This window comes from Dermatophagoides pteronyssinus, unplaced genomic scaffold, assembly GCF_027571235.1.
Source record: "Dermatophagoides pteronyssinus isolate colony J.1.1.1.1 unplaced genomic scaffold, Derpt_VIB-CSIC_2022.12 sq0003, whole genome shotgun sequence".
Taxonomy (NCBI): Eukaryota; Metazoa; Arthropoda; class Arachnida; order Sarcoptiformes; family Pyroglyphidae; genus Dermatophagoides; species Dermatophagoides pteronyssinus.
Window position 1 is genome coordinate 449,707 of NW_027461527.1, and position 25,079 is coordinate 474,785.

At 26.3% G+C, this 25,079-nt stretch overlaps 16 protein-coding genes, 1 long non-coding RNA gene and 1 other non-coding gene across 21 annotated transcripts; 2 read left to right on the top strand and 16 right to left on the bottom strand.

The window, feature by feature from the left end:
- Positions 1-16: 16 nt before the first annotated feature.
- LOC142646358 (uncharacterized) lies at positions 17-1,057 on the bottom strand. The gene is made up of 3 exons (XM_075825030.1): positions 737-1,057; positions 376-650; positions 17-302 (listed from the first exon to the last, which is right to left on the bottom strand). The coding sequence occupies exons 1-3, from the start codon at positions 1,022-1,024 to the stop codon at positions 17-19; spliced, it is 849 nt and encodes a 282-aa protein (XP_075681145.1). The 5' UTR covers positions 1,025-1,057.
- A 609-nt stretch (positions 1,058-1,666) lies between these two features.
- On the bottom strand, positions 1,667-2,910 carry LOC113791376 (uncharacterized). Its single transcript, XM_027341145.2, has 3 exons — positions 2,577-2,910; positions 2,224-2,501; positions 1,667-2,136 (listed from the first exon to the last, which is right to left on the bottom strand). Exons 1-3 carry the CDS (start codon positions 2,856-2,858, stop codon positions 1,671-1,673), a joined length of 1,026 nt encoding a protein of 341 aa, XP_027196946.2. The 5' UTR covers positions 2,859-2,910; the 3' UTR covers positions 1,667-1,670.
- A 200-nt stretch (positions 2,911-3,110) lies between these two features.
- On the bottom strand, positions 3,111-4,357 carry LOC142646371 (uncharacterized). Its single transcript, XM_075825076.1, has 3 exons — positions 4,100-4,357; positions 3,745-4,025; positions 3,111-3,679 (listed from the first exon to the last, which is right to left on the bottom strand). The coding sequence occupies exons 1-3, from the start codon at positions 4,349-4,351 to the stop codon at positions 3,157-3,159; spliced, it is 1,056 nt and encodes a 351-aa protein (XP_075681191.1). The 5' UTR covers positions 4,352-4,357; the 3' UTR covers positions 3,111-3,156.
- Positions 4,358-4,567: 210 nt separating this feature from the next.
- Positions 4,568-5,841, bottom strand: LOC113791251 (uncharacterized). Its single transcript, XM_027341002.2, has 3 exons — positions 5,527-5,841; positions 5,148-5,437; positions 4,568-5,046 (listed from the first exon to the last, which is right to left on the bottom strand). Exons 1-3 carry the CDS (start codon positions 5,806-5,808, stop codon positions 4,608-4,610), a joined length of 1,011 nt encoding a protein of 336 aa, XP_027196803.2. The 5' UTR covers positions 5,809-5,841; the 3' UTR covers positions 4,568-4,607.
- Positions 5,842-6,389: 548 nt separating this feature from the next.
- LOC113791245 (uncharacterized) lies at positions 6,390-9,324 on the bottom strand. 3 transcript variants are annotated; one of them, XM_075824984.1, is made up of 5 exons: positions 9,028-9,324; positions 8,665-8,969; positions 8,248-8,583; positions 6,704-8,163; positions 6,390-6,630 (listed from the first exon to the last, which is right to left on the bottom strand). In XM_075824984.1, exons 1-5 carry the CDS (start codon positions 9,226-9,228, stop codon positions 6,566-6,568), a joined length of 2,367 nt encoding a protein of 788 aa, XP_075681099.1. In that variant the 5' UTR covers positions 9,229-9,324; the 3' UTR covers positions 6,390-6,565. The 3 variants fall into 3 exon arrangements, with proteins under 3 accessions (XP_075681099.1, XP_075681097.1, XP_075681098.1); XM_075824982.1 differs by having other exon boundaries at positions 6,704-8,583; XM_075824983.1 differs by lacking the exon at positions 6,390-6,630 and having other exon boundaries at positions 6,632-8,583.
- Positions 9,325-9,727: 403 nt separating this feature from the next.
- LOC113791252 (uncharacterized) lies at positions 9,728-11,286 on the bottom strand. The gene is made up of 3 exons (XM_075819370.1): positions 10,993-11,286; positions 10,631-10,935; positions 9,728-10,549 (listed from the first exon to the last, which is right to left on the bottom strand). The coding sequence occupies exons 1-3, from the start codon at positions 11,191-11,193 to the stop codon at positions 9,790-9,792; spliced, it is 1,266 nt and encodes a 421-aa protein (XP_075675485.1). The 5' UTR covers positions 11,194-11,286; the 3' UTR covers positions 9,728-9,789.
- Positions 11,287-11,415: 129 nt separating this feature from the next.
- LOC113791378 (uncharacterized) lies at positions 11,416-12,646 on the bottom strand. Its single transcript, XM_027341147.2, has 3 exons — positions 12,268-12,646; positions 11,909-12,192; positions 11,416-11,810 (listed from the first exon to the last, which is right to left on the bottom strand). Exons 1-3 carry the CDS (start codon positions 12,514-12,516, stop codon positions 11,474-11,476), a joined length of 870 nt encoding a protein of 289 aa, XP_027196948.2. The 5' UTR covers positions 12,517-12,646; the 3' UTR covers positions 11,416-11,473.
- Positions 12,647-12,804: 158 nt separating this feature from the next.
- LOC113791246 (uncharacterized) lies at positions 12,805-13,828 on the bottom strand. The gene is made up of 2 exons (XM_027340996.2): positions 13,523-13,828; positions 12,805-13,433 (listed from the first exon to the last, which is right to left on the bottom strand). Exons 1-2 carry the CDS (start codon positions 13,748-13,750, stop codon positions 12,858-12,860), a joined length of 804 nt encoding a protein of 267 aa, XP_027196797.2. The 5' UTR covers positions 13,751-13,828; the 3' UTR covers positions 12,805-12,857.
- Positions 13,829-13,945: 117 nt separating this feature from the next.
- LOC142646349 (uncharacterized) lies at positions 13,946-14,321 on the top strand. Its single transcript, XR_012847303.1, has 2 exons — positions 13,946-14,091; positions 14,188-14,321. It is a non-coding gene; the product is annotated as an uncharacterized LOC142646349 (long non-coding RNA).
- A 175-nt stretch (positions 14,322-14,496) lies between these two features.
- On the bottom strand, positions 14,497-16,023 carry LOC113791253 (uncharacterized). Its single transcript, XM_027341004.2, has 2 exons — positions 15,730-16,023; positions 14,497-15,648 (listed from the first exon to the last, which is right to left on the bottom strand). Exons 1-2 carry the CDS (start codon positions 15,985-15,987, stop codon positions 15,256-15,258), a joined length of 651 nt encoding a protein of 216 aa, XP_027196805.2. The 5' UTR covers positions 15,988-16,023; the 3' UTR covers positions 14,497-15,255.
- Positions 16,024-16,134: 111 nt separating this feature from the next.
- On the bottom strand, positions 16,135-16,950 carry LOC142646348 (uncharacterized). 2 transcript variants are annotated; one of them, XM_075824994.1, is made up of 3 exons: positions 16,665-16,950; positions 16,363-16,575; positions 16,238-16,307 (listed from the first exon to the last, which is right to left on the bottom strand). In XM_075824994.1, the coding sequence occupies exons 1-3, from the start codon at positions 16,920-16,922 to the stop codon at positions 16,275-16,277; spliced, it is 504 nt and encodes a 167-aa protein (XP_075681109.1). In that variant the 5' UTR covers positions 16,923-16,950; the 3' UTR covers positions 16,238-16,274. The 2 variants fall into 2 exon arrangements, with proteins under 2 accessions (XP_075681108.1, XP_075681109.1); XM_075824993.1 differs by having other exon boundaries at positions 16,135-16,575.
- Positions 16,951-17,276: 326 nt separating this feature from the next.
- Positions 17,277-17,986, bottom strand: LOC113791250 (uncharacterized). The gene is made up of 2 exons (XM_075824992.1): positions 17,659-17,986; positions 17,277-17,576 (listed from the first exon to the last, which is right to left on the bottom strand). Exons 1-2 carry the CDS (start codon positions 17,947-17,949, stop codon positions 17,295-17,297), a joined length of 573 nt encoding a protein of 190 aa, XP_075681107.1. The 5' UTR covers positions 17,950-17,986; the 3' UTR covers positions 17,277-17,294.
- A 63-nt stretch (positions 17,987-18,049) lies between these two features.
- On the bottom strand, positions 18,050-18,827 carry LOC113791379 (uncharacterized). Its single transcript, XM_027341148.2, has 2 exons — positions 18,518-18,827; positions 18,050-18,437 (listed from the first exon to the last, which is right to left on the bottom strand). Exons 1-2 carry the CDS (start codon positions 18,797-18,799, stop codon positions 18,174-18,176), a joined length of 546 nt encoding a protein of 181 aa, XP_027196949.2. The 5' UTR covers positions 18,800-18,827; the 3' UTR covers positions 18,050-18,173.
- A 327-nt stretch (positions 18,828-19,154) lies between these two features.
- LOC113791255 (uncharacterized) lies at positions 19,155-20,954 on the bottom strand. Its single transcript, XM_075824991.1, has 3 exons — positions 20,686-20,954; positions 20,332-20,609; positions 19,155-20,264 (listed from the first exon to the last, which is right to left on the bottom strand). The coding sequence occupies exons 1-3, from the start codon at positions 20,917-20,919 to the stop codon at positions 20,189-20,191; spliced, it is 588 nt and encodes a 195-aa protein (XP_075681106.1). The 5' UTR covers positions 20,920-20,954; the 3' UTR covers positions 19,155-20,188.
- Positions 20,955-21,070: 116 nt separating this feature from the next.
- LOC113791249 (uncharacterized) lies at positions 21,071-22,104 on the bottom strand. Its single transcript, XM_027340999.2, has 3 exons — positions 21,795-22,104; positions 21,442-21,719; positions 21,071-21,361 (listed from the first exon to the last, which is right to left on the bottom strand). Exons 1-3 carry the CDS (start codon positions 22,083-22,085, stop codon positions 21,187-21,189), a joined length of 744 nt encoding a protein of 247 aa, XP_027196800.2. The 5' UTR covers positions 22,086-22,104; the 3' UTR covers positions 21,071-21,186.
- Positions 22,105-22,216: 112 nt separating this feature from the next.
- Positions 22,217-23,457, bottom strand: LOC113791381 (uncharacterized). The gene is made up of 3 exons (XM_075819383.1): positions 23,134-23,457; positions 22,784-23,061; positions 22,217-22,711 (listed from the first exon to the last, which is right to left on the bottom strand). The coding sequence occupies exons 1-3, from the start codon at positions 23,422-23,424 to the stop codon at positions 22,279-22,281; spliced, it is 1,002 nt and encodes a 333-aa protein (XP_075675498.1). The 5' UTR covers positions 23,425-23,457; the 3' UTR covers positions 22,217-22,278.
- An 87-nt stretch (positions 23,458-23,544) lies between these two features.
- Positions 23,545-24,664, bottom strand: LOC113791248 (uncharacterized). The gene is made up of 3 exons (XM_027340998.2): positions 24,338-24,664; positions 23,981-24,258; positions 23,545-23,907 (listed from the first exon to the last, which is right to left on the bottom strand). The coding sequence occupies exons 1-3, from the start codon at positions 24,629-24,631 to the stop codon at positions 23,640-23,642; spliced, it is 840 nt and encodes a 279-aa protein (XP_027196799.2). The 5' UTR covers positions 24,632-24,664; the 3' UTR covers positions 23,545-23,639.
- A 275-nt stretch (positions 24,665-24,939) lies between these two features.
- TRNAG-GCC (transfer RNA glycine (anticodon GCC)) lies at positions 24,940-25,010 on the top strand. Its single transcript has one exon. It is a non-coding gene; the product is annotated as a tRNA-Gly (tRNA).
- The last annotated feature ends 69 nt before the right edge of the window (positions 25,011-25,079 follow it).

The window sequence follows — 25,079 nt, forward strand, 5'->3', positions numbered from 1 at the left end:
AGAAAAAAAATTCATTTTAATAATTCCATAATTTAATAATATTGAATTTTCGTGAATAATTTTCTATATCATTATTCATATAATTCAAATGTTGTAATAATTGATCCGGGGGTAATGATGATAATTTTTGTGAATAATTTACCATTTGTTTACTTAAAATTTTATGATATTCTTTAATTAAATCTTTGTCAACGTAAGTAGTTTTTGGCGGAACTCTTCTCCGTTTTAATGGTGTTGTTGTTGGTGTTTTTAATCTTGCATTATCCATTGCTTTATCAACTGCTTCCATTTTTTTGTTTTTTCTAAAAAAAAATCGGTTTGTTTGTTGTGGTCAGAGAAATCAACAAAAAAAAAAATTCATGCTATATTACTTACATATGCTTATTAATTATCAATCCAGCAACACAGGCAACTGTAATGACAAGCAGAATTACTCCAGTTATAATCCAAGCATTAATTATTCTTTTTTCTGTCCACCAACAATGCCAACCATAATTAGAACCAACAATTTTATCACATACTTTTTTAAATGTATCTCTTGTATTTGATTCTAATTTTTTCGAATATTGTTCATTACATTTTTTTGCAACATCCAATTCACAATTCATCGTTTCCAAAATGAAACAGCAAAATTTCTTTGTTTCATAAAACTTTCGAAAAAGATAATATTAAAAAAAATTGCTTTATTAATTTTAAAATCAATTTCAAATGTTACATTTTGAATAATAAAACTTACATAATGATCAACAGCAATTTCCCATTTTCTATGAAATGATATTTCACATTCATTAAATTTATTTCTAGTCGATTCGTCACAATACAATGAATTTGGTAATCCATAAACTGATTTATATGGATATCGTATATAATCCCATCCAGTTTGTTTTTTAGGACTACCATGCAAAATAATTGAATTATCAATATTGGCCATACACATATTATTCATAGTGATGATGATTATAACAACAATCATTAACAATTTTGAATAGAATCGATAATAATCCATAAAGAACAATTTAATCATTTGAATAGAATATTATTGTAATATTTTCTATATAAATAATTTCACTAAAATATTTATAAATTTAATAAAAATTTCCTCATCTATATATATAAAATTCTAATCATTCTTGTTTGTTTGTTTTTGTTGTTGTTGTAAAATATTCAATCAACATTTATTTCATTCATTAATTTACCTGACACGATATTACCTCTAGTGTATAATACTAGTTCAAACATATCAACTTTATTTTCATCCATCCAACGATTAACACGAGCCACACAGTTGAAATACTTCACATACTGTTCGATAGTTTCGCGTTCTATTTTCGGTCGAGTTTGGACCCAACCAAATTTTTGATCAACGAAAATTGGCGATGCCGAAGAATATGACGATTGGTCATCGTCAGATAGCTGGTTATTCATAGACATTATTATTTTTCCGGATCGTAACAACATAGAACAAAGACACCTGCCACCATATAATATTATAACTGTCCTGGTAGAGCGATGTTACAAAGATCACACAAGCAAAATAGTTGCTCTCAAATAATAAGTCACTTTTATTAAACTTTTATCAAACGGAATTTTAGCAATCAAAAAAAAATCTATCAACAAACGCAAAAACATATACAGAATATGAAAAAAGAGAATTTTTGGTAAAAAAAAATTCATTTTAATGATGAAATATTATGATCTAATAATGTATTCAATTTTTGTGAATAATCCACTATTTGATTATTCAATTTATTGTAATGTCGTAAAAATTTATCCGAATGTAATTCTGCTACTTTTTGTGAATAATTTGCTATTTTATCACTAAGAATTTTATATCTTTGATTAAAATTTTTGTTAACGTTAGTAGTGGTGGTTGGCGAAACTGTTTTCGGTGTTATTGGTAATTTTGTTGTTGTTGTTGACGAAACTGTTTTCGGTGTTATTGGTGATTTTGTTGTTGTTGTTGTTGTTGGCGATATCGATGTTAATTTTGCTTCATCCATTGCTCTTTTTAGCTCTTCAGGTTTTAAATTTTTCATTATTTTTTGAATATTTTTAAGCTTGTCTACTGTAGTTTTTCCTTTATTTGGATTGACTCTTGTTTTGGGAATTATTAATGCTTCCAATTTTCTGTCTTTCCTAAAAAAAATCGGTTTGTTTGTTGTGGTCAGAGAACGCAGAGTCAAAAAAAAAAAAATAAAATAAAAAATTCACTATATTACTTACATATGCTTATGAATTTTCAATCCAACAAATACACAGTAAGCTGCAACAAAAAGCAGAATTACTCCAGATATAATACCAGCCCAAACTTTTCTTTCTTCTGTCCACCAACAATGCCAACGATAATTAGAACCAATAACTTGATCACATACTTTTTTAAATGTATCTAGTGTATTTGATTCTATTTTTTTCGAATATTCTTCATTACAATTTTTTGCAGCATCCGATTCACAATTCATTGTTTCCAAAACGAAACAGCAGAATTTTTTTGTTTCATAAAACTTTCAAGTAAGAGAAAACAAAAAAAAATTGTTTTAAAATCAATTTCAAATATTACCATTTTGAATAAAACTTACATATTCATCAACAGCGATTTCCCATTTTCTATGAAATGATTTTTCACATTCATAAAATCTATCTCTAATCGATTCAACACATTTCAATGCTTTTGGTAATCCATAAACTGATTTATATGGATATTGTACAATATCCCATCCAGTTTGATTATTTTGTCTACCATGCAAAATAAATGAATTATCACTATTGGCCATACGCACATTATTCACAGTGATGATTATAACAATAATCATTAACAATTTAGAATAGAATCGATAATCCATAAAGAACAATTCAATCATTCGAATAGAATATATTGTAATACTCCTATTTAAATAATTTCACTAAAATATTAATAAATTTAAAAAAATTTCCTTCAATTTATAATAAAATTCTAATCATTCTTGTTTTGTTTTTTGTTTTTGTTGTTGTTGTAAAATATTCGATCAACATTCATTAATTTATTTTTTCATTTGTAATTAAATTATTTATTTGTTTTTAAATTTATTCATTAAAATTGATTTAAATGATAAATTAATTTGTAAATTATTGAAGGTATTTTTTTATATTTTTTTTAATACAATATTATTAAACTATCAATTAAATTTCGAAAAATAATAGCTTCGTATTTGTATTTGGATCAATGTTTATTTGTAATATTGAATCTGTTATGTCTTGTGATATATCTTTTATTTTAGTTGATTCAGAAAGAGATAATGATGATTTTATTGATGCTAATGATGGTGTTGGTGTTATGGTTGGTGATGGTGCCGGTGCCGATGTTGGTGTTATGGTTGGTGTTGGTGCCGGTACCGGTGCCGATGTTGGTGTTATGGTTGGTGTTGGTGCCGGTACCGGTGCCGATGTTGGTGTTGGTGTTGATGGCTGCGTAATTGATTGTTGTGGTGATAATATTGTTGATTGTGATGTTGGTGATGGATAAATCAATTTTGATTTGATCATTGCCTCTGTAAGCTGTTCAGGTGTAAATGCTTTTAGTCTATCAACGTTTTTCAAAAAACTATCCATATTTCCAATTTCACTTTTTCCGTATTTTGGAATTATAATTTTATCGGGAAAAGGAATTTTTTGGGGAATAGGATCTTTTTGAAGTTGTTTGATTCTAAAAAAATGTTTGTTTTGATCAGAGAACACTTGTCATTGTCAAATTCATGAAATAACACTTACTTATTATTATTATGAATTTTTAATCCAACAAATACACAGACCACTGTAATGAAAAGCAGAATCGCTCCAGCTATAATACCAGCCCAAACTATTCTATTTTCTGTAAACCAACAATGCCAACCATAATTAGTACCAATAACTTGATCACATACTTTTTTAAATGTATCTCGTGTATTTGATTCTATTTTTTTCGAATATTGTTCATTACATTCTGCAGCTACAATCAATTCGCAATTCATTGTTTGCCAAATGAAACAGCAGAATTTTTTTGTTTCATAAAACTTTCAAGTAAGAGAAAACAAAAAAATTGTTTTAAAATCAATTTCAAATTGTTATAAATTTGAATAAAACTTACATATTCATCAACTGAGATTTTCCAACTATCATGTGATGATTTTTCACATTCATAAAATCGATCTGTAATCGATTCACTACAATTCAATGAATTTGGTAATCCATAAACTGATTTATATGGATATCTTACCCATTCAGTTTGATTATTTTGGCTACCATGCACTATGAATGAATTGGCTATACACCATTTATTCATAGTGATAATCATAACAACAAACCTTAACAACAACTTTGAATAGAATCGATAATCCATAAAGAACAATTTAATCATTCGAATATATTGTAATATTTCTATATAAATGAATTCTCAATTTTTTTTTTTTTTTTTTTTGAATTTTTCCAATAATTTCATTAACTTTATAATAAAATTCTGTTTTGTTTTTTTTCGGTAAAACATTTATTTCATTCATAAATTTTCATTTGTAATTAAATTTATTCATTAAAAATCAATAAAATTGATAAATTAATTAGATAAATTATTGAAATTTTTTGTTTGTGTTTTTTAAAATTTAAAATAATTTTGTATTTGATTCAATATTCCATTGTAATATCGAATTTGTTAAGCTTTGTGCTACATCATTTATTTTATTAATTGATGATTCAGGAAGTGATAATGATGATCTTGTTGACGCTAATGATGGTGTTGATCCTGATTGTGGAAATAATGCTAATGATTTTGATGATGATGATATTGAGGATTTTGGTGTTATCGATGGTGATTTCTTTGGTATTTCTCCTCGATAAGTCGAGTTTCTATGAAGAAAAGAATCTTGGTAAGGTTTTCCTCTAGGTTTTTTAATAGTAACTTCAGGAAGAGTTGGTTTTGTCTGTTTAGCTGTACATCCAATATATTTTACTCTCGCTCTTTTCGATCTTGGAGTAATTGCACGATCAAATTTTTGTGGCCAAGTAAAATCTTTATCTTTAAATGGATTTGGATATTTTCTTCTAAAAAGATCAAATTAATGTAAAATATGTTTGATTGTTTTATCAGATTTATATTGATTGTTAAATTGAAAATTTTTTTTCTCAAGAATAATAACACTTACAATTTTTTATACCAACTTCCTATCTTATACAATGAATAAAATGCACAAATAGCCAAAAGAATGGTACCAATAACTCCCATTGCAATACCAAAATTAGTTTGGGTTTTTTTAGACCATAAACATGATAAACTTTTTTGTGCTGCATTAACTTGATCACATACTTTTTTAAATGTATCTCGTGTATTTGATTCTAATTTTTTCGAATATTCTTCATTACATTTTTTTGCAACATCCAATTCACAATCCATTGTTTCCCAAATGAAACAGCAAAATTTTGTTGTTTCATAAAACTTCAAAAAAAAAAAAAAAATGAAACAGAACAAAATAAGTCAATTTTGGTTTAACAATTTTATCAAATCATTCTATTTGTACAACTTACATAATCATCAATAGTGACTTCCCAATTATGAAATGATGATTTTTCACATTCATAAAATCGATTAATAATTGATTCATCACAATTCAATGAATTTGGTAATCCATAAACTGATTTATATGGATATCGTACAGTATCCCATTCAGTTTGATTATTTTGTCTACCATGCAAAATAAATGAACTATCACTATTGGCCATACGAACATTATTCACAGTGATAATTATAACAATAATCATTAACAATTTAGAATAGAATCGATAATCCATAAAGAACAATTTAATCATTTGAATAGAATATATTGTAATATTTCTATATAAATAATTGCACTAAAATATTAATAAATTTAAAAAAATTTCCTCAATTTATAATAAAATTCTAATCATTCTTGTTTTTATTTCATTTATAAATTTGTAAAATTAATTTATTTTATTTGAATTTTGTTTCTTTATGATTATCGACAATCAATTAATAATTTAATTATTTATAAACAGAATTCAACAAAACAAAAATTGATGCGGATGATAAGGAAGTAATTTTGAAATGATCGAATTCAATGATGGTTCCCTTTCAAAACATCGTAATGAATTTGGTAGACCATAAATTGTTTTATATGGATATCGTATCGTATCCCATTCAGCTTGATTATGATTATTATTATTATTATCATTAATGACCACCATGCTATGATTACCAAGTACTATGAATGATCTATTAGCCATACAAACATTATTCAAAATGATAATTATAACAATAATCATTAACAAGTGTAAAAATAGCAATTTGTTATGATTATCTATAAAAGATAATTTAATCATTTGCGAAAAGAATTCAAAAACAAAAAAATAAAAAAAAATTCATAAAATAAAATAAATAGCTAGTGAAATTTATAATCATTTTTGTTTTGTTTTTGTTTTTTATTGTTGTAACATATTCGATTTAGCAGCACGTTTGAGAAAAAAAAATCTTAAACCATAGCCCATAGAATTTTTTGATTATTTAAAAACGACGCATATTATGATCATCGCTGGTAGGCGGAACCTTTTAAGATTCAATCATGTAATCATCATTAATATTTATATCTGGATATAATTTATCTGGTATCCAAGGTTTAATTTGTATAATATCGCACAAATGCCTTCGGGCAGCGTGTGTTTAATAAAATTTATTATTATTATTAAGGTTTAATTTGTTCATAAATTGATGATGGTGCTAATGGTGCAAATGTTGATTGATTTTCTGCTACAAAAGATCCTAGTTTCTTCGTCCATGATTTTTCTAATGTTGATGCTAGTGCTGTTTCTGGTGCTCGCGAAAGCAATTGACTATTGTTATTTGGGTCAATAACATGAGTCTCGTCAAATTCTGGAGGAACATTTGTTCTTAGCCAAGATTTGAATATATCCGTCCATGATGATGGTTTTGATGATGAAGCTGGTGCCGGTGCAGGTTCTGATGCTTGAGCAAGATATTCAGTATTTGGGTCAATAAGATAATCAGCCTCTTCAAGTTCTGCAGCAATATTATCTGCTAGCCAAGATCCTAGTTTATCCGTCCATGATTTTGGTGTTGCCCATGGATCATCTTGTGTTGGATCTGATGTTAAAATTTTAGACCGAAACTTGTCTATTGTTTGGTCAATAAAATTCTTTTTTACTTTATTAAACCATGATTCTGATTCTGGTGCTTTAGTATCATTTTTCAAAGTTGAAGGTAAAACGGTCGATTGTTGTTGTTCGACGTTAAGTATTGATGGTGGTTGTTGTCCGACGTTAAGTATTGTTGGTGGTTGTTGCTTGACGTTAAGTATTGTTGGTGGTTGTTGTCCGACGTTAAGTATTGTTGGTGGTTGTTCGACGTTAAGTATTGATGGTGGTTGTTGTCCGACGTTAAGTATTGTTGGTGGTTGTTGCTTGACGTTAAGTATTGTTGGTGGTTGTTGTCCGACGTTAAGTATTGATGGTGGTTGTTCGACGTTAAGTATCGTTGGTGGTTGTTCGACGTTAAGTATTGTTGGTGGTTGTTCGACGTTAAGTATCGTTGGTGGTTGTTCGACGTTATGTATTGATGGTGGTTGTTCGACGTTAAGTATCGTTGGTGGTTGTTCGACGTTAAGTATTGTTGGTGGTTGTTCGACGTTAAGTATCGTTGGTGGTTGTTCGACGTTATGTATTGATGGTGGTTGTTCGACGTTAAGTATCGTTGGTGGTTGTTCGACGTTATGTATTGATGGTGGTTGTTCGACGTTAAGTATCGTTGGTGGTTGTTCGACGTTATGTATTGTTGGTGGTTGTTCGACGTTAAGTATCGTTGGTGGTTGTTCGACGTTATGTATTGTTGGTTGTTGTTCGACGTTAAGTATCGTTGGTGGTTGTTCGACGTTATGTATTGATGGTGGTTGTTCGACGTTAAGTATCGTTGGTGGTTGTTCGACGTTAAGTATCGTTGGTGGTTGTTCGACGTTATGTATTGATGGTGGTTGTTCGACGTTAAGTATTGGTTGATTTAATAATGTTGATGATTTATTCATCGATGAGTTACGAGATAATGACGGTTGTTGTAATCCTTCTGGTGGTTGTCTAATTTTGCCAAATAAATTACCAGAATCAACAATATTAACATTTTTATTACTAGTTGATCTAGTTGATGATTGTCGTGATAATTGTCGTGATAATTGAACGTCTTTTATGACAGCAATATTACCATTTTTATTACTATTTGATCTTGTTGATGATTGTCGTGATAATTGACCGTCTTTGATGACAGCAATATTACCATTTATATTACTAGTTGATCTTGTTGATGATTGTCGTGATAATTTACCGTCTTTGATGACAGCAATATTACCATTTATATTACTAGTTGATCTTGCTGATGATTGTCGTGATAATTTGCCGTCTTTGATGACAGCAATATTACCATTTATATTACTAGTTGATCTTGTTGATGATTGTCGTGATAATTTGCCGTCTTTGATGACAGCAATATTACCATTTTTATTATTAATTGATCTTGCTGATGATTTTGGTGATAATTTACCATCTTTAACAATTTCATTTGCTCTAATCAATTTTTTCAATAAAAAGAATTAATCAATTTTAATTAATTAAATGATTCAAAAATCGAATGGAAATTTTACTCACAGTTTTGCAGCAGCTTTTTTACGATAACAATGAACACAACCATATATTGAAGCGCCTATAATTACTACAAGGATAATACCTATAACAATGGCTGCAATAATTGCATTTTTTTGTCGTTCTGCTGTCCACCAACATGACGAAAAATCATAACCAGAACCAACAATTTGAGCACATACTTTTGTAAATGTTTCTTTAGTATTGGATGCTAATTTTTCCGAATATTCTTGTGAACATTGTGTCACTACACCAATCTCACAATCCATTGTTTCCCAAACAAAACAGCAAAATTTTTTGGTTTTATAAAACTGAATAAAACATGGAAATGAATTAGGATTTTTAAAATCAATGCACAAACAAACTTACATAATCCGGTATACTAACTTCCCATTTTCGTTGAATTGAATATTCACATTGATCAAATCTTTCATGAATTGATTCGTCACAATTCAAAGATTTCGGTATACCATAAACAGATTTATATGGAAAACGTATTCCATCCCAATCAATTTGATTATTATCAATTCGTTGAAATGATCGATCGCTTTCGGCTTTGTTTGAATACATAATTTTGATGACAACAAAAAATCAACCAAAATTTTTTTTTCTGAGAATAATGTTGATTTTCAATTCAACGAATTAATTGAAATTTTCAATCGAGTTTGGCAAAGAAATTCCATTGATTTTATACTAAAATCAAAATACTATTCGATGATTATTATTAGTTCGATTTATCAAATAATTTTAAATGAAAATTATACCAGACTTATTTAATTAGTGAATTAATTAATTTGTTTTATTGAAATCAAAAGAAATTGAAAATAACCGGTTATTGTTTTGTGTGTTTAAGTAATACTGGTACTGGCAAAAATGTTTCGAATGGAATTTTTTATAATAGAACTTTGAATGGCATTGAATACTAAAACGACGCATATTTTCGTCGGCAGTCTTAAAATAAAGAACTCGAACGACGGACATATGCGTCGCTGGTAGTTCAAAAACTGTTTACACTCGAACGTGTTAATTAATTGAATGAATTCAAATGAAAATTTTTATTTATTAAAATACTAAATTAATCAATTTGTTTTATTGAAATCGAAAGAAATTGAAGATAACCGGTTGTCATTTTTACTTCTTAAATGTATCTGGTGTTGGCACAATTCTAGGCATTATGAAGTTAACTAACCGACATACATCATTAAATAATGTGTCTTTCTCTATTTCTGGTGTGGGTCCTAGTAAAACGGTCGATTGTTGTTGTTCGACGTTAAGTATTGATGGATTTAATGATGTTGATGATTCATCCATCAATGAATTACGTGATAATTCTTCCCATTGTTGTGCAATTGTTTTAAATAAATCATCGGGATCAACAGCACTTTTGAAACTACTTGTTGAATTTATTGATGAATTTCGTGATAATTTATCGTCATTAATATCAAAAATATTACCACTTTCATTCTTACTTATTGAATTTATCGATGGTTTATGAGATAATGATGATTGTCGTGATAATTGAACGTCGTTGATATCAAAAATATTACCACTTTCATTCTTACTTATTGAATTTATCGATGGTTTATGAGATAATGATGATTGTCGTGATAATTGAACGTCTTTGATAACAACAATATTACCAATTTTATTACTAATTGATTTTGTTGGTGATATTTGACCTTCTTTAATGACAACAATATTACCATTTTTATTACTAATTGATTTTGTTGGTGATATTTGACCGTCTTTGATATCAACAATATTACTATTTTTATTACTAATTGATTTTGTTGGTGATATTTGACCGTCTTTAATAACAACAATATTATCATTTTTATTACTAATTGATTTTGTTGGTGATAATTTACCGTCTATTACAATTTTATTTGCTCTAATTAATTTTTTCAATAGAAAGAATTGATCAATTTTAATTAATTAAATGATTTAAAAATCGAATGAAAATTTTACTCACAGTTTTGCAGGAGCTTTTTTACGATAACAATGAACACAACCATATATTGAAGCGCTTATAATTACTGCAAGGATAATACCTATAACAATGGCTGCAATAATTGCATGTTTTTGTCGTTCTGCTGTCCACCAACAAGACGAACTATCATAACCAGAACTAACAATTTGAGCACATACTTTTGTAAATGTTTCTTTAGTATTGGATGCTAATTTTTCCGAATATTCTTGTGAACATTGTGTCACTACACCAATCTCACAATCCATTGTTTCCCAAACAAAACAGCAAAAATTTTTTGTTTCATAAAACTGAATAAAACATGGAAATGAATTAGATTTTTAAAATCAATGCACAAACAAACTTACATAATCAGGTATAATAACTTCCCATTTTAGTTGAATTGAATGTTCACATTGATCAAATTTTTCATGAATTGATTTGTCACAATTCAATGATTTCGGTATACCATAAACAGGTTTATATGGAAAACGTAATCCATCCCAATCAATTTGATTATTATCAATTCGTTGAAATGTTCGATCGCTTTCGGCTTTGTTTGAATACATAATTTTGATGACAACAAAAATTCAACCAAAATCTTTTTTTTTGGTTGAATTTTTGTTGTTAGAATAATGTTGATTTTAAAATCATCGAATTAATTGAAATTTTCAATCGAGTTTGGCAAAGAAATTCCATTGATTTTATACTAAAATCAAAATACTATTCGATGATTATTATTAGTTCGATTTATCAAATAATTTTAAATGAAAATTATACCAGACTTATTTAATTAGTTAATTAATTAATTTGTTTTATTGAAATCAAAAGAAATTGAAGATAAATCTATTATGGTGGTGGTGATAATAATGATTGAATATTTATACCTAAATTATAATAAATTCTATTCATTTCATCGGATGATGTTAATCCAGAAGATGATGATGATGTGGAAATAGTTGCCATTTCATGTGGATGATAAATATAATCAACAATTTTTGGTTTGGTTGTCATTTGTTCGGATAATTCATCCAAATATCCATCAGATGATAATGATGATGATGATTTTGTTATCGATATTGGCATTGTAATTGTTTGTGATGATGATTTTGTTGAAAATGGTTGTAAAAATTTTTCCAATTTATCATTATGAATATTGTTTTTCATTTTTTTACCAGTGATTTGACTGAAACCAAAAAAAAAACATTAAATCAAATTTTAGATATCAAAAAATTATTTTCCCAAACGAAAATATAATATCATCTTGTTTTAGGCTAAACTTACTTTGAATTTATCAAACGATTAATTCGATAAATACCAATAATTATAAATATGGATAAAATAATAAGTATAAAAAATCCAATACTAAAATAGATTTGTTTATCTTTTGTCCACCAACAAGACCATGATTGATATGTTGAACCAATATAATCACAAACAATTTCAAATGATTCTTTTTTGTTTGTTTCTAATTTTTTTGAATATTCATTTGAACATTCGGCAGCAACATTTTGTTCACAAATCATTGTATTCCAAACAAAACAGCAGAATTTTTTCGTCATATAAAACTTTTTTTTTCAAAAGTAAATGGTTTTTGTTAATTTAAAATTCAATATTTGTGTGTGTGTTTGTGCACAACTTACATAATCATCATTAGTAATATGCCATTGAAAACGTGATGAATTTTCACACCGATAAAAACGATCATAAATCAATTCACTACAATTTAATGATAATGGTAAACCATAAACTGATTTATATGGAAATATTTTTAAATACCATTCGGTTAAATTTCTCATATCAATATCTTGATTATTAATCTTTGTCGTTGTTGTTAATGTTTGTACATTATTATTATTGATCATCATAATAATCATCATAATAAACATCATGATGATTATTAATATTTTTGAATAAAATTAATTATTACAAAATGAAAAAAAAGATTTATCCAATGATTTTTACTTAAATACTAACTATATTTTGTCGTTTTGACAAACAAAACAAAAAAACATTTAAATAACCAACAAGAATGATCATTAAAATTTTAGAAAATTTATATTATAAATTTCGAACCATTTTTGTAAAAGGAAAAAAAATTATATATTAATATTTAAATTAATTATTATTCTATTTTGTTTGTTTGTTTGAAAAATATTTGCATAAAGAAACAAAAAAAATTAATGAATCAATTTTATCAGGTATAAGTTTTTATTGAAATTATCAAATAATCTTATACTTTCAAAGCGATAGAATCTGGCATCATTGCAGATTCTGCTGCTAATGCTTGTGATAGTTTCATCATCTTTTCTAAAATTATTCCTGATGTTTTTGTTGTAGTTGGTGATATTTCTATCATCGGTTTATCTGACATCATTGTTGGTGTTGTTCTCATTGGTGCAATTCCTTTCAGTTTAATTCTCGTCACTTCTGTTGTCGTTGTTGGTGATATTTCTGTCATCTGTTCATTTGACATCACTGCTGTTGGTGATGTTTCAATTATCGGAAATCCTCCTAAGACACGCATTTGGTTTGTTATTGTATTAATTCCTTTTCTAAAATGGTATGCACAAAACGAAAGCAAACCAGCTAAAAAAGCTCCAATACCAACAGAAGCTGCTTTACTCAAAAAAGATACACAAGAATAACTTTTATATTCTGCGCCAATATGTCTACACGTTGGTTCATAAAATTGTTTAGTGTCTGCTTCAATTTGGTTTGCAAAATCTTTTGAACATTTTTCCGCCTCTTTTATTTCACAATCCATAAAATCCCAAATAAAACAGCAAAATTCTGTTGTAGGATTCATCTTTTTTTTTTTTGGTTTTCAAACAAAAAAAAATGAATTTGTTCATTGATATTAGAATCATTCAACATATATATTATTGTTCAACTTACATAATCATCACGATGCATTTTCCAACTTGCTTGTTGTATTTTTTCACATAGATAAAATTTGTCATATACTGATTTATCACAATTAAATGAATTTGGTTTGTTATAAACAATGTTTTTGTAGTTTGGATCTTGATATGATTGAATAAATGAACCACAATCGATTACCATTACAATCATCATTAAAATGTTTGAATAAAATCGATAATTACAAGCAAACAATTTACTCATTATAAGAGAATTTTAATCGTTTCTTTCAGTAATAAAAAAAAAAATTCAGTAACAAAAAAAAATTCACTAATAAAAACTCGTAACTCTAGAATGGAAAATCTGTTGGAATATGGTTTGCATTTAAAATAAAATTCAATTCCATTGTTGTTATTGTTTATTCTATTGTAATTGTTTCTATTTCGTTTCTAATTTTTGTTCATTTTCATGATTCGAAATGGGGGTATTATTCCATGGAAGAAATTTTCAATACCATAAAAACTCTACTCTATTCATTAGACTCTATTTTTCCACTCAGATTTCCCAACATCTAATAACCAGTAACAGGGTTAAACATAATACAGGTAACATAATTTTTTGAAACAATCGAATAAAAAAAAATAATAATTTTGTCCACTAATTTTTTGAATTATGATTTCAATTCATTAACACTCATTAAGCCGGCGCTTGCAAAAAACACATTGAACCACAGCAAATGGACGACGAATATATTCCTCGCTGGTAGCGAACGTGTTAATCGTTTTTTAACAGTTGTAAATTTTCATAATTTTGAAATAAAAATCCAAAATCGCAATACTTTGATTTAATAAAAATTTTAAATGGTTTAGCACAGTTTAAAAACTGTTTTTTAAGAAGAAAATTTCTGCCAAGGATATGAAAAAAGGAACCAAATATTATTCGAAATTTCGGTGAAATCTAGTTTGAATCGAAATAGATTTCATTACATAAAACAAAAAATACTAAATCAATTTATCAGCAATAAGTTTTATTGAAATTATCAAATAATTTTATACTTTATAAGCAATAGTGGTAGAATCTGGCAACATTTTTGCTGATGCTGCTGTTACTACTTGAGATAGTTTCGCCATTCTATCTGCCATCATTGGTTTTGCTATTGCTGGTGATGTATCCGTCATCGGTTTAACTATCATCACTCCTGGTTTATCTGCATTAACTTCTGTCGTTGTTGTTGGTGATGCTTCTATCATTGTTCCATCTGTCATAATTTCTTCTTTGTTAGCAGATTTCAATAACGATTTTCTAAATACTTGGTAAAAACATATCCCCAAAAAAAAAGTAACCAAAAAAGCTCCAATACCATATTGTAGTGCTGCAGAACTCATTATGACAAAATTTTAATCGTTTCAGTAATAATAAATCAGTAATAAATTTTTTTTTCACTGATAAAAATTTCAATAATAAAAACTCGTAACTTTAAAATAGAAAATCTGATAGAATATGGTTTGCATTTTAAATAAAATTCAATTCCATTGTTGTTATTGTTTATTCTATTGTAATTGTTTCTATTTCGTTTAATTTTTTTGTTCATTTTCATTGTTGTTTTCTAAATTCATAATAGAATTGTATTTGTAACATTATTTATTGTTGCCTGCTGGTTTTTGGTGATGTTTCACAACAATAAAATCGATTATAAATCAATTTTTTTTCAAAGATGAGTTTTTATTAAAATTATCAACAACAAAAAAAAATATTTATATTTTCAATTATTAAGAAGACATTTCAGTTGTTGTTTTTGTTGTTGTTGTTGGTAATGATAGTTCATTATTTATCGATTTATCTGTTATTATTTTTTTCGAACATTTATCAACACTATGAGATTCAACATTATAATTTTTACCATAAACAAATCTAATAATCAAACAAAACATTGTCAAAATAATAAAAATTGTACCAATAATAATAAGAATTTTAATTTCAATAGCCATTTTACATGACCAACTATTATATGCTGAACCAATTTGTTTACACATTGTTTCAAATTGTTCTTTAGTACTTTGTACAATTTGTTTTGAATATTCTTTTGAACAAATTGCTGCCACTTTTGATTGACAATCCATTGCATCCCAAATAAAACAGCAAAATTTTTTTGTTTTAGTTAACTTTTTTTAATTTTTCAAAACAAAATAAATGAATTGGTTAAATTAATGTTTAAAAATCATTATTCACAAATAATAACTTACATAATCATTACGAAGAATATTCCATTTTTTTTGTGATAATGTTTGACATTGAGAAAATTCTTTATAAATTGATTGACTACAATTAAATGAATTTGTTTTCATTGATTGGGATGGATGAAAACCATTTTTATCATGATTGGTTAAATTTTTATCAATATTATTATTATTATATGATTGAATAAATGAACAATAATCAATAATCATTATTATTGTGAAAATGATTGAACTAAACTGAACATTATTATATAATTCATTCATTTTGTTGTTTTGTTGTTGTTGTTGTTGTTGATCAAATGATTTAAAATTTAAAATCGTTTTACGATTTTCAATGAAAGAAAAACAATGAATGGAATTTTTTTTTTTGGATTGAAAAATTTTATTTATTAATAAAAATTCGTTGTTGTTGTTGATCAAAAAATAGATTTATAAAAATATTTTAGTAATTGAAATTTATTTTATTACTTTTTATAATTTAAAAATTTATGTAAATAAAATTATTATTATTAGTGTTGAATTTATACATTGTTAATATTGTTTTTTTTACATTAAATCTCAATCTTGATTACGCCGATTATCATCTAAATAAAATCCAAATATTAAACAAATTAATGATAAAATAAAAAAAATAATTACTATTCCAATAGTAACAAAAATTTTATCTTCAATTGTCCATCTACAAGACCAACTATGATATTCAGATTTGATTTGTTTACAAACAATATTAAATGTTTCTTTAGTGTTTATTTCTAATTTTTGTGAATATATTTGTGAACATTCATTGGCTGCATTCACTTCACAGTCCATTGTTTCCCAAACAAAACAGCAAAATTCTTTTGTTTTTGTAAACTTTTTTTGTTTTTTTTGTTCAAAAGAAGCATAGAAAAGATATCAATTCGATTTAATAATTTTAGAAAAAATTTTAAAAGAAAACTTACATAATCATCTAAATCTATATGCCATTTATTTTGTGATAATATTTCACATTTTAAAAATTGATCAATAATCCATTTACTACAATTCAATGATTCGGGTAGACCATAAACAGATTTATATGCAAAACGATTGATGATTTTAAATTCATTTAGATTATTATTATATGATTGTATATATAAAACATTATTACTAGTCATTATAATCATTATTATTAAGATGTTTGAATAAAATTGATCATTACAAATGAATAATTTATTCATTTGTAATAAAAAAAAAATTTCAAGTTATTTCGATTCTAACGAAGAAAACGTAAATTAGAATTTTGACAATAAGAAATTTGATTTGAGCATTTAAATCAATTGTTGTTGTTGATGAAAATGAATTTTTATTTTGTAAATAAAATTTATTAAATAATGTTGTTATTTTTAATTTGATTAATTAAAAAAAAAAATTTGATAATATTTTGTAAATTTTCGTGTAATAATCTTCCGATTGGGCCCACCACATAATATTTTATTTTGAGATCATTTTCTATATATGTTGGTTATTACAGGTGTTGGAAAATCAGAAGATCATTATTAAACAGACAAAAAAAAATACACACAGTTACTTACGATTATTTAAAATTTTCTCTAAACACGATATTTTATACACATTCCTATTGTATAACAAATAAGTCCAATCATAAGTAATGAACAAAAACCAAAGACACCAGCAGCGACTAGTGTTCCAATTGCCCAATCACAAAAAAAACTAAATGGTTTATAACCAGCTTGTTCACAAAAGGTAGTAAATGTTTCTAGAGTGTTTTTTTCCAATTTTTGTGAATATTCATATGAACATTGGATGGCTATATTAATTTCACAATTCAGTGTATCCCAAACAAAACAGCAAAATTTTCTTGTTTGATAAAACTTTTTTTTTTGTTCAAAAGAAACAAAACAAAAAAAGGTGAATTTATAAAAATTTCAAATTCATTAATTATGCAATACTTACCAATTCATCATTAGTAATAAACCATTTATCACGAAATGATATTTCACATTGAGAAAATTGTAAATGAATTGATTTACTACAATTCAATGAAATTGGTAAACCATAAACAGATTTATATGGAAAACTTTGGCTGCTTTTAGTTCTCATTTGGGTATTAGTGGCATTAGTAAAGAATGAATAATGCATATGAGAACCATTGTTCACACAAACATTATTCATTGTCATAATAATGATCAACAATTGTGAAAATAGCCGTTTGTTACTATTATCATTGAAAGATAATTTAATCATAATTTTTTTAACGGCAAAAAAAAATTATAAAAATGATTTTCACAAAGGGTTTGAATAAAATGTTTGAATTAAATTTATAATAAAATTCAAATCATTCTTGCTTTTCAAAATAAAAATTTAATTAAATTTTTAAAATTTGTAATTAATTTTTTTTTTAAATTTATTCAGTTCAATTCGGTTTTGTTTTATTAGTTTGATCAATACCATTGTTGAAAGTATCCGGGTTAAATTCGATATACAAGGCATGCAACGAGAACAAATAAAAAAATCGCAATTAAAATACCAACATAAACAAAACTTTCACTTTCTGGATGGTTCCAACATGACCAACTATCTGTTGAACCAATATGATTACAAATGGATGTAAATGTTTCTCGTGTATTTGATTCTAATTTTTTCGAATATTGTTCATTACATTTTTTTGCAACATTCAATTCACAATCCATTGTTTCCCAAATAAAACAGCAAAATTTTTTTGTTTCATAAAACTTTCGAAAAAAATGAAACAGAACAAAATAAGTCAATTCTGGTTCAACAATTTTATAATCATTAGATTTGTACAACTTACATAATCATCAACCGTAATTTGCCAAGTATGATGTAATGATTTTTCACATTCATAAAATTGATTTGTAATCGATTCACTACAATTCAATGAATTTGGTAATCCATAAACTGATTTATATGGATATCGTACCGTATCCCATTCAGTTTGATTATTAATACTACCATGCAAAATAAATGAATTATCACTATTGGCCATCCAAACATTATTCATAGTGATGATGATAACAACAATCATCAACAAGTGTGAAAATAGCCGTTTGTTATGATTATCCAATTTAATCATAACTTTTTAAAAACAAAAAAATAATAATTTACACAAAATATTGATAAATTTTTAGTCAAATTCATACTAAAATTCAAACTATTCTTGTTAAATTTTTATAATTTGTAATTATTTATTATTATTATTATTATTTATTAATTCGGTTAACACATATTGTTTATATTGAAAAAATTTATAGAAATTTTGCATTTGGTATAGAAAAAAAATCATCCAACATTTCCGGTTGAATTAAAGAAAATTCAATTTTTCTTCTATTTTTTCATAAATTCTATAATCTTCGGTGAAATTCGGTGAAATCTAGTTTGAATCGAAATAGATTTCATCACATATTAAGAAACAAAAATTACTAAATCAATTTATCAGCAATAAGTTTTATTGAAATTATCAAATAATTTTATACTTTTTCATAATTTTGTTAATTTTATTATTGCACAAATGCCTTAGGGCAGTGTGCATTTGATCAATAAATAAATAAATAAATAATTTTATACTTTATAAGCAATAGTGGTAGAATCTGGCAACATTTTTGCTGATGCTGCTGTTACTACTTGAGATAGTTTCGCCATCCTATCTGCCATCATTGGTTTTGCTATTGCTGGTGATGTATCCGTCATCGGTTTAACTATCATCACTCCTGGTTTATCTGCATTAACTTCTGTCGTTGTTGTTGGTGATGCTTCTATCATTGTTCCATCAGTCACAATTTCTTCTTTGTTAGCAGATTTCAATAACGATTTTCTAAATACATAGTAATAACATATCCCCAACAAAGTAACAAAAAAAGCTCCAATACCATATTGTACTGCTGCAGAACTCATTATGACAAAATTTTAATCGTTTCAGTAATACTAAATCAGTAATAAATCAGTAATAAATTTTTTTTCACTGATAAAAATTTCAATAATAAAAACTCGTAACTCTAGAATAGAAAATCTGTTAGAATCTGGTTGGCATTTTAAATAAAATTCAATTCCATTGTTGTTATTGTTTATTCTATTGTAATTGTTTCTATATCGTTTAATTTTTTTTGTTCATTTTCATTGTTGTTTTCTAAATTCATAATAGAATTGTATTTGTAACATTATTTAGTGATTTGTAATTATTTATTATTATTATTATTTAATAATTCGGTTAACACATATTGTTTATATTGAAAAAAATTAATAGAAATTTTGTATTTTGAATATTGATTGTTGATATCATTTGGGAAATATTATTTGTTATATTAGTTTGATCAATACCGTTGTTGAAAGTAGCCGGTAGTTGTATTGTTGTTGATAATAATGGTGGTGGTGGTGTTGGTGGTGTTACAATTATCAATGGAACTTTTGGTATAGAAAAAAAAATCATCCAACATTTCCGGTTGAATTGGAAAATTCAATTTTTCTTCTATTTTTTCATAAATTCTATAATCTCTTGCTTGCCCAACATACTGAAAATTGGTTCATCAATACGTAATGGTTTGCTTGTTGGGGTCAAAGAACACATTGTCAAAGCAAAAAAAAACAAAACAAAAACAAAATAACACTTACGTGTAGCTGTAGATTCGATATACAAGGCATGCACCGATAATTATAAGAATTAAAATTCCGATTATAATACCAACATAATACCAACTATCACTTTCTTGCTGGTTCCAACATGACCAACCATAATTAGAACCAACAATTGGATCACATACTTTTTTAAATGTATCTCGTGTATTTGATTCTAATTTTGTCGAATATTGTTCATTACATTCTGTCGCTACATTCAATTCACAATCCAACGTTTCCCAAATGAAACAGCAAAATTTTTTTGTTTCATAAAACTTTCGAAAAAAGAACAACAACAAAAAAATTGGTTCATTAATCAATTTCAAATGTTACATTTTGAATAAAACTTACATAATCATCAACCTTAATTTGCCAATTATGATGTGATAATTTTTCACATTCACTAAAACGTTTTCTAATCGATTCACTACAATTCAATGAATTTGGTAATCCATAAACTGATTTATATGGATATCGTACCGTATCCCATTCAGTTTGAATATTAGGACTACCATGCAAAATAAATGAATTATCACTATTGGCCATCCAAACATTATTCATAGTGATGATCATGACAACAATCATTAACAAGTGTGAAAATAGCCGTTTGTTATGATTATCCATGAAAGAAGATTTATTCATAACTTTTGGAAAACAAAAAAATACGATAAATTTTTAGTCAAATTCATACTAAAATTCAAACTATTCTTGTTAAATTTTTATAATTTGTAATTATTTATTATTATTATTATTTAGTAATTCGGTTAACACACTTTGTTAATATTGTAAAAATTTATAGAAATTTTGTATTTTGAATATTGATTGTTTGTATCATTTCGGAAATATTTTTTGCTACATTAGCAAATCATCAATAGCATAGTTGAAAGTAGCCGATAATAATGATGGTGATGGTGGTGTTGATGGTGGTGGTGTTGGTGGTGGTGATGATGGTGGTGTTGGTGGCGTTACAATTATTAATGGAACATTTCCTTTAAATTCTGGATAGTTTGGTGATTTATCAAGTTTACTAAAAATTGGTTTGTTTGTTGTGATAAAAAAACACATTGTCAAATAGTTTTTTTCAAATATTCCAGAAATAACACTTACCTTTGCTCATAAATGTGATATCCAAGGCATGCAAAGATCAAAATAAAAGCCAAAATAAGGAATCCAGCTAAAATACCAAAAGTAATTTTTCTTTCTTCTGTCCACCAACAATCCGAACCATAATTAGAACCAACAATTTGATCACATACTTTTTTAAATGTATCTCGTGTATTTGATTCTAATTTTGTCGAATATTGTTCATTACATTCTCTCGCTACATTCAATTCACAATCCAACGTTTCCCAAATGAAACAGCAAAATTTTTTTGTTTCATAAAACTTTTGAAAAAAGAACAACAACAAAAAATTGGTTCATTAATCAATTTCAAATGTTACATTTTGAATAAAACTTACATAATCATCAATCGTAATTTGCCAATTATGATGCGATAATTTTTCACATTGATTAAAACGTTTTCTAATCCATTCACTACAATTCAATGAATTTGGTAATCCATAAACTGATTTATATGGATATCGTACTGTATTCCATTCAGTTTGATTAGTATGATTACCATGTAAAATGAATGAAATATCACCATTTGCCACCCAAACATTATTCATAGTGATGATCATGACAACAATCATCAACAAGTGTGAAAATAGCCGTTTGTTATGATTATTCATGAAAGATGATTTAATCATAACTTTTAAAAAACAAAAAATTAAAATAAAATAATTTACACAAAATATTGATAAATGTTTAGTCAAATTTATACTGAAATTCAAACCATTGTAGTTTTTTGAAAAAGAATCAAATTAAATTTTTATAATTTGTAATTATTTATTATTATTATTTAGTAATTCGGTTAACACACATTGTTTATATTGTAAAAATTTATAATAATTTTGTATTTTGAATATTGGTTGTTAATATCATTTCGGAAATATTTTTTGCTACATTTGCTTGATCAATAACCGGTAGTTGTATTGTTGATGATGGTGATGGTGGTGGTGATGGTGGTGGTGTTGGTGGCGTTATAATTATTAATGGAACGTTTACATTCGGTATTGGTAGAAAATCATCCAACATTTCCGGTTGAATTGGAAAATCCATTTTTTTTATTTCATTAAAAATTCTATAATCTCTTGCTTGTCCAATATTTTGAACAGTTATTGTTTTTGGTGATTGTAGATTCACTGCACTTAATTCTACTGGTTTTTGAATATTTCCTATTGATTCTGGATATAAAAATTCTTTCAATTTTTGAAGCTTTTTTGGATCGGTTATTTTTTTTGCTTTTGGATAGTTTGGTGATTCATCAAGTTTACTAAAAAATTGTTGTGATCAAAGAACGAATTGTCAAATAGTTTTTTTTAAATATTTCAGAAATAACACTCACGTATGTTGATGAATTTGACATCCAACGATTGCAAAGATCAAAATAAAAGCCAAAATAAGGATTCCAGCTAAAATACCAAAAATAATTTGTCTTTCTTCTGTCCACCAACAATCCGAACCATAATTAGAACCAACAATTTGATCACATACTTTTTTAAATGTATCTCGTGTATTTGATTCTAATTTTGTCGAATATTGTTCATTACATTCTGTCGCTACATCCAATTCACAATCCAACGTTTCCCAAATGAAACAGCAAAATTTTTTTGTTTCATAAAACTTTCGAAAAAAGAACAAAAAAAAATTGGTTCATTAATCAATTTCAAATGTTACATTTTGAATAAAACTTACATAATCATCAATCGTAATTTGCCAATTATGATGTGATAATTTTTCACATTCATTAAAACGTTTTCTAATCCATTCACTACAATTCAATGAATTTGGTAATCCATAAACTGATTTATATGGATATCGTACTGTATCCCATTCAGTTTGATTATTACCATGCAAAATGATTGAAAAACCACCATTTGCCATCCAAACATTATTCATAGTGATGATTATGACAATGATCATCAACAATTTTGAAAATAGCCGTTTGTTATGATTATTATTATCAATAAAAGATGATTTAATCATAACTTTTCAAAAACAAAAAAATTAAATAAAATAATTTACACAAAATATTGATGAATGTTTAGTCAAATTTATACTAAAATTCAAACCATTCTAATTTTTTTTAAAACAAAAAAAATCTAATTAAATTTTTATAATTTGTAATTTATTATTTTTTTTAAATTTAATAATTTAAAATTCAATTCATTTAACAGAAATTGTTTGGTTTTAGGTAATATTCAATTTATCCATATTTGAGAAATATTATTTGCTATATTAGTTTGATCAATAATATTGTCGAAATTATTCGATGAAAATTGAAATGCTGTTGATGATGATAATGATGTTGGTGGTGGTGTTGGCGGTGGTGTTTCAATTGACATTGGATATAAATCATTCATTATTTCTCTTTGAATTGTCTTTATACTTTTTGGTTTAATATTTGTTGTTGTTGGTGGTAATTCAACTTTTTCTGGACCCATAGGATTAGGTGATTTAGTAATTTTTCTATCAAAAAAAAAAATGATTTGGTCAGAAAACATTCATTGGTTAAATAAAAAATAAAAAATTTAACACTTACTTATCATTATAAATTCGATATCCAGTGTATGCACAGATCACTATAATAGCCAAAACAATTATTGAAGCTACAATACCAGCTTTAATTTGTCTTTCTTCTGTCCACCAACAATGCCAACCATAATTAGAACCAACAATTTTATCACATACTTGTTTAAATGTATCTCTTGTATTTGATTCTAATTTTTCCGAATATTGTTCATTACATTTTTTTGCAACATTCGATTCACAATTCATCGTTTCCATAATGAAACAGCAAAGTTCCTTTGTTTCATAAAACTTTCGAAAAAAGATAAAAATATTGGTTCATTTCAATTTAAAATTAATTTCAAATTGTTACATTTTGTATAAAACTTACATAATCATCAACCGTAATTTTCCAAGTATGATGTGATGATTTTTCACATTCATAAAAACTATTTCTAATTGATTCATCACAATTCAATGATTTTGGTAATCCATAAACTGATTTATATGGATATCGTACAATATCCCATTCAGTTTGATTATTTGGAATACCATGCAAAATAAATGAAATAAAGCTATATGCCATACACACATTATTCATAGTGATGATGATGATTATTATAACAACATTCATCAACAAGTGTGAAAATAACCGTTTGTTATCTATAAAAGATAATTTAATCATTTAAAGTACAGAATTTAAAAACAAAAAACAAAAATAAACCAAACAAACAAAATAAATTTCACAAAATATAATTAATAGCTAGTGAAATTTATAATAAAATTCTAAACATTCTTGTTGTTCGAAAAAATAAATAAATAAAATGATTTTCGAATACTTTGTAATTAAGTTAAATCAATAATTAAACGAAAAAAATGGCTAGATTTAATCCAAAAAATGAAACTTTTTAAACATTTTTATTCACTTTTCTTATATCAAGGTGTTTAAACAGTTTGATTGGGATTTTTGATTGTACATTCAATATCATTCGGGCGTCGTTGGTTCAGTGGTAGAATGCTCGCCTGCCACGCGGGCGGCCCGGGTTCGATTCCCGGACGACGCAATTTGCAAACTGTTTTTTTATTTTTCAATTTTTTCCAAAAAAATATTCAATTCCAACGACAATAGATGG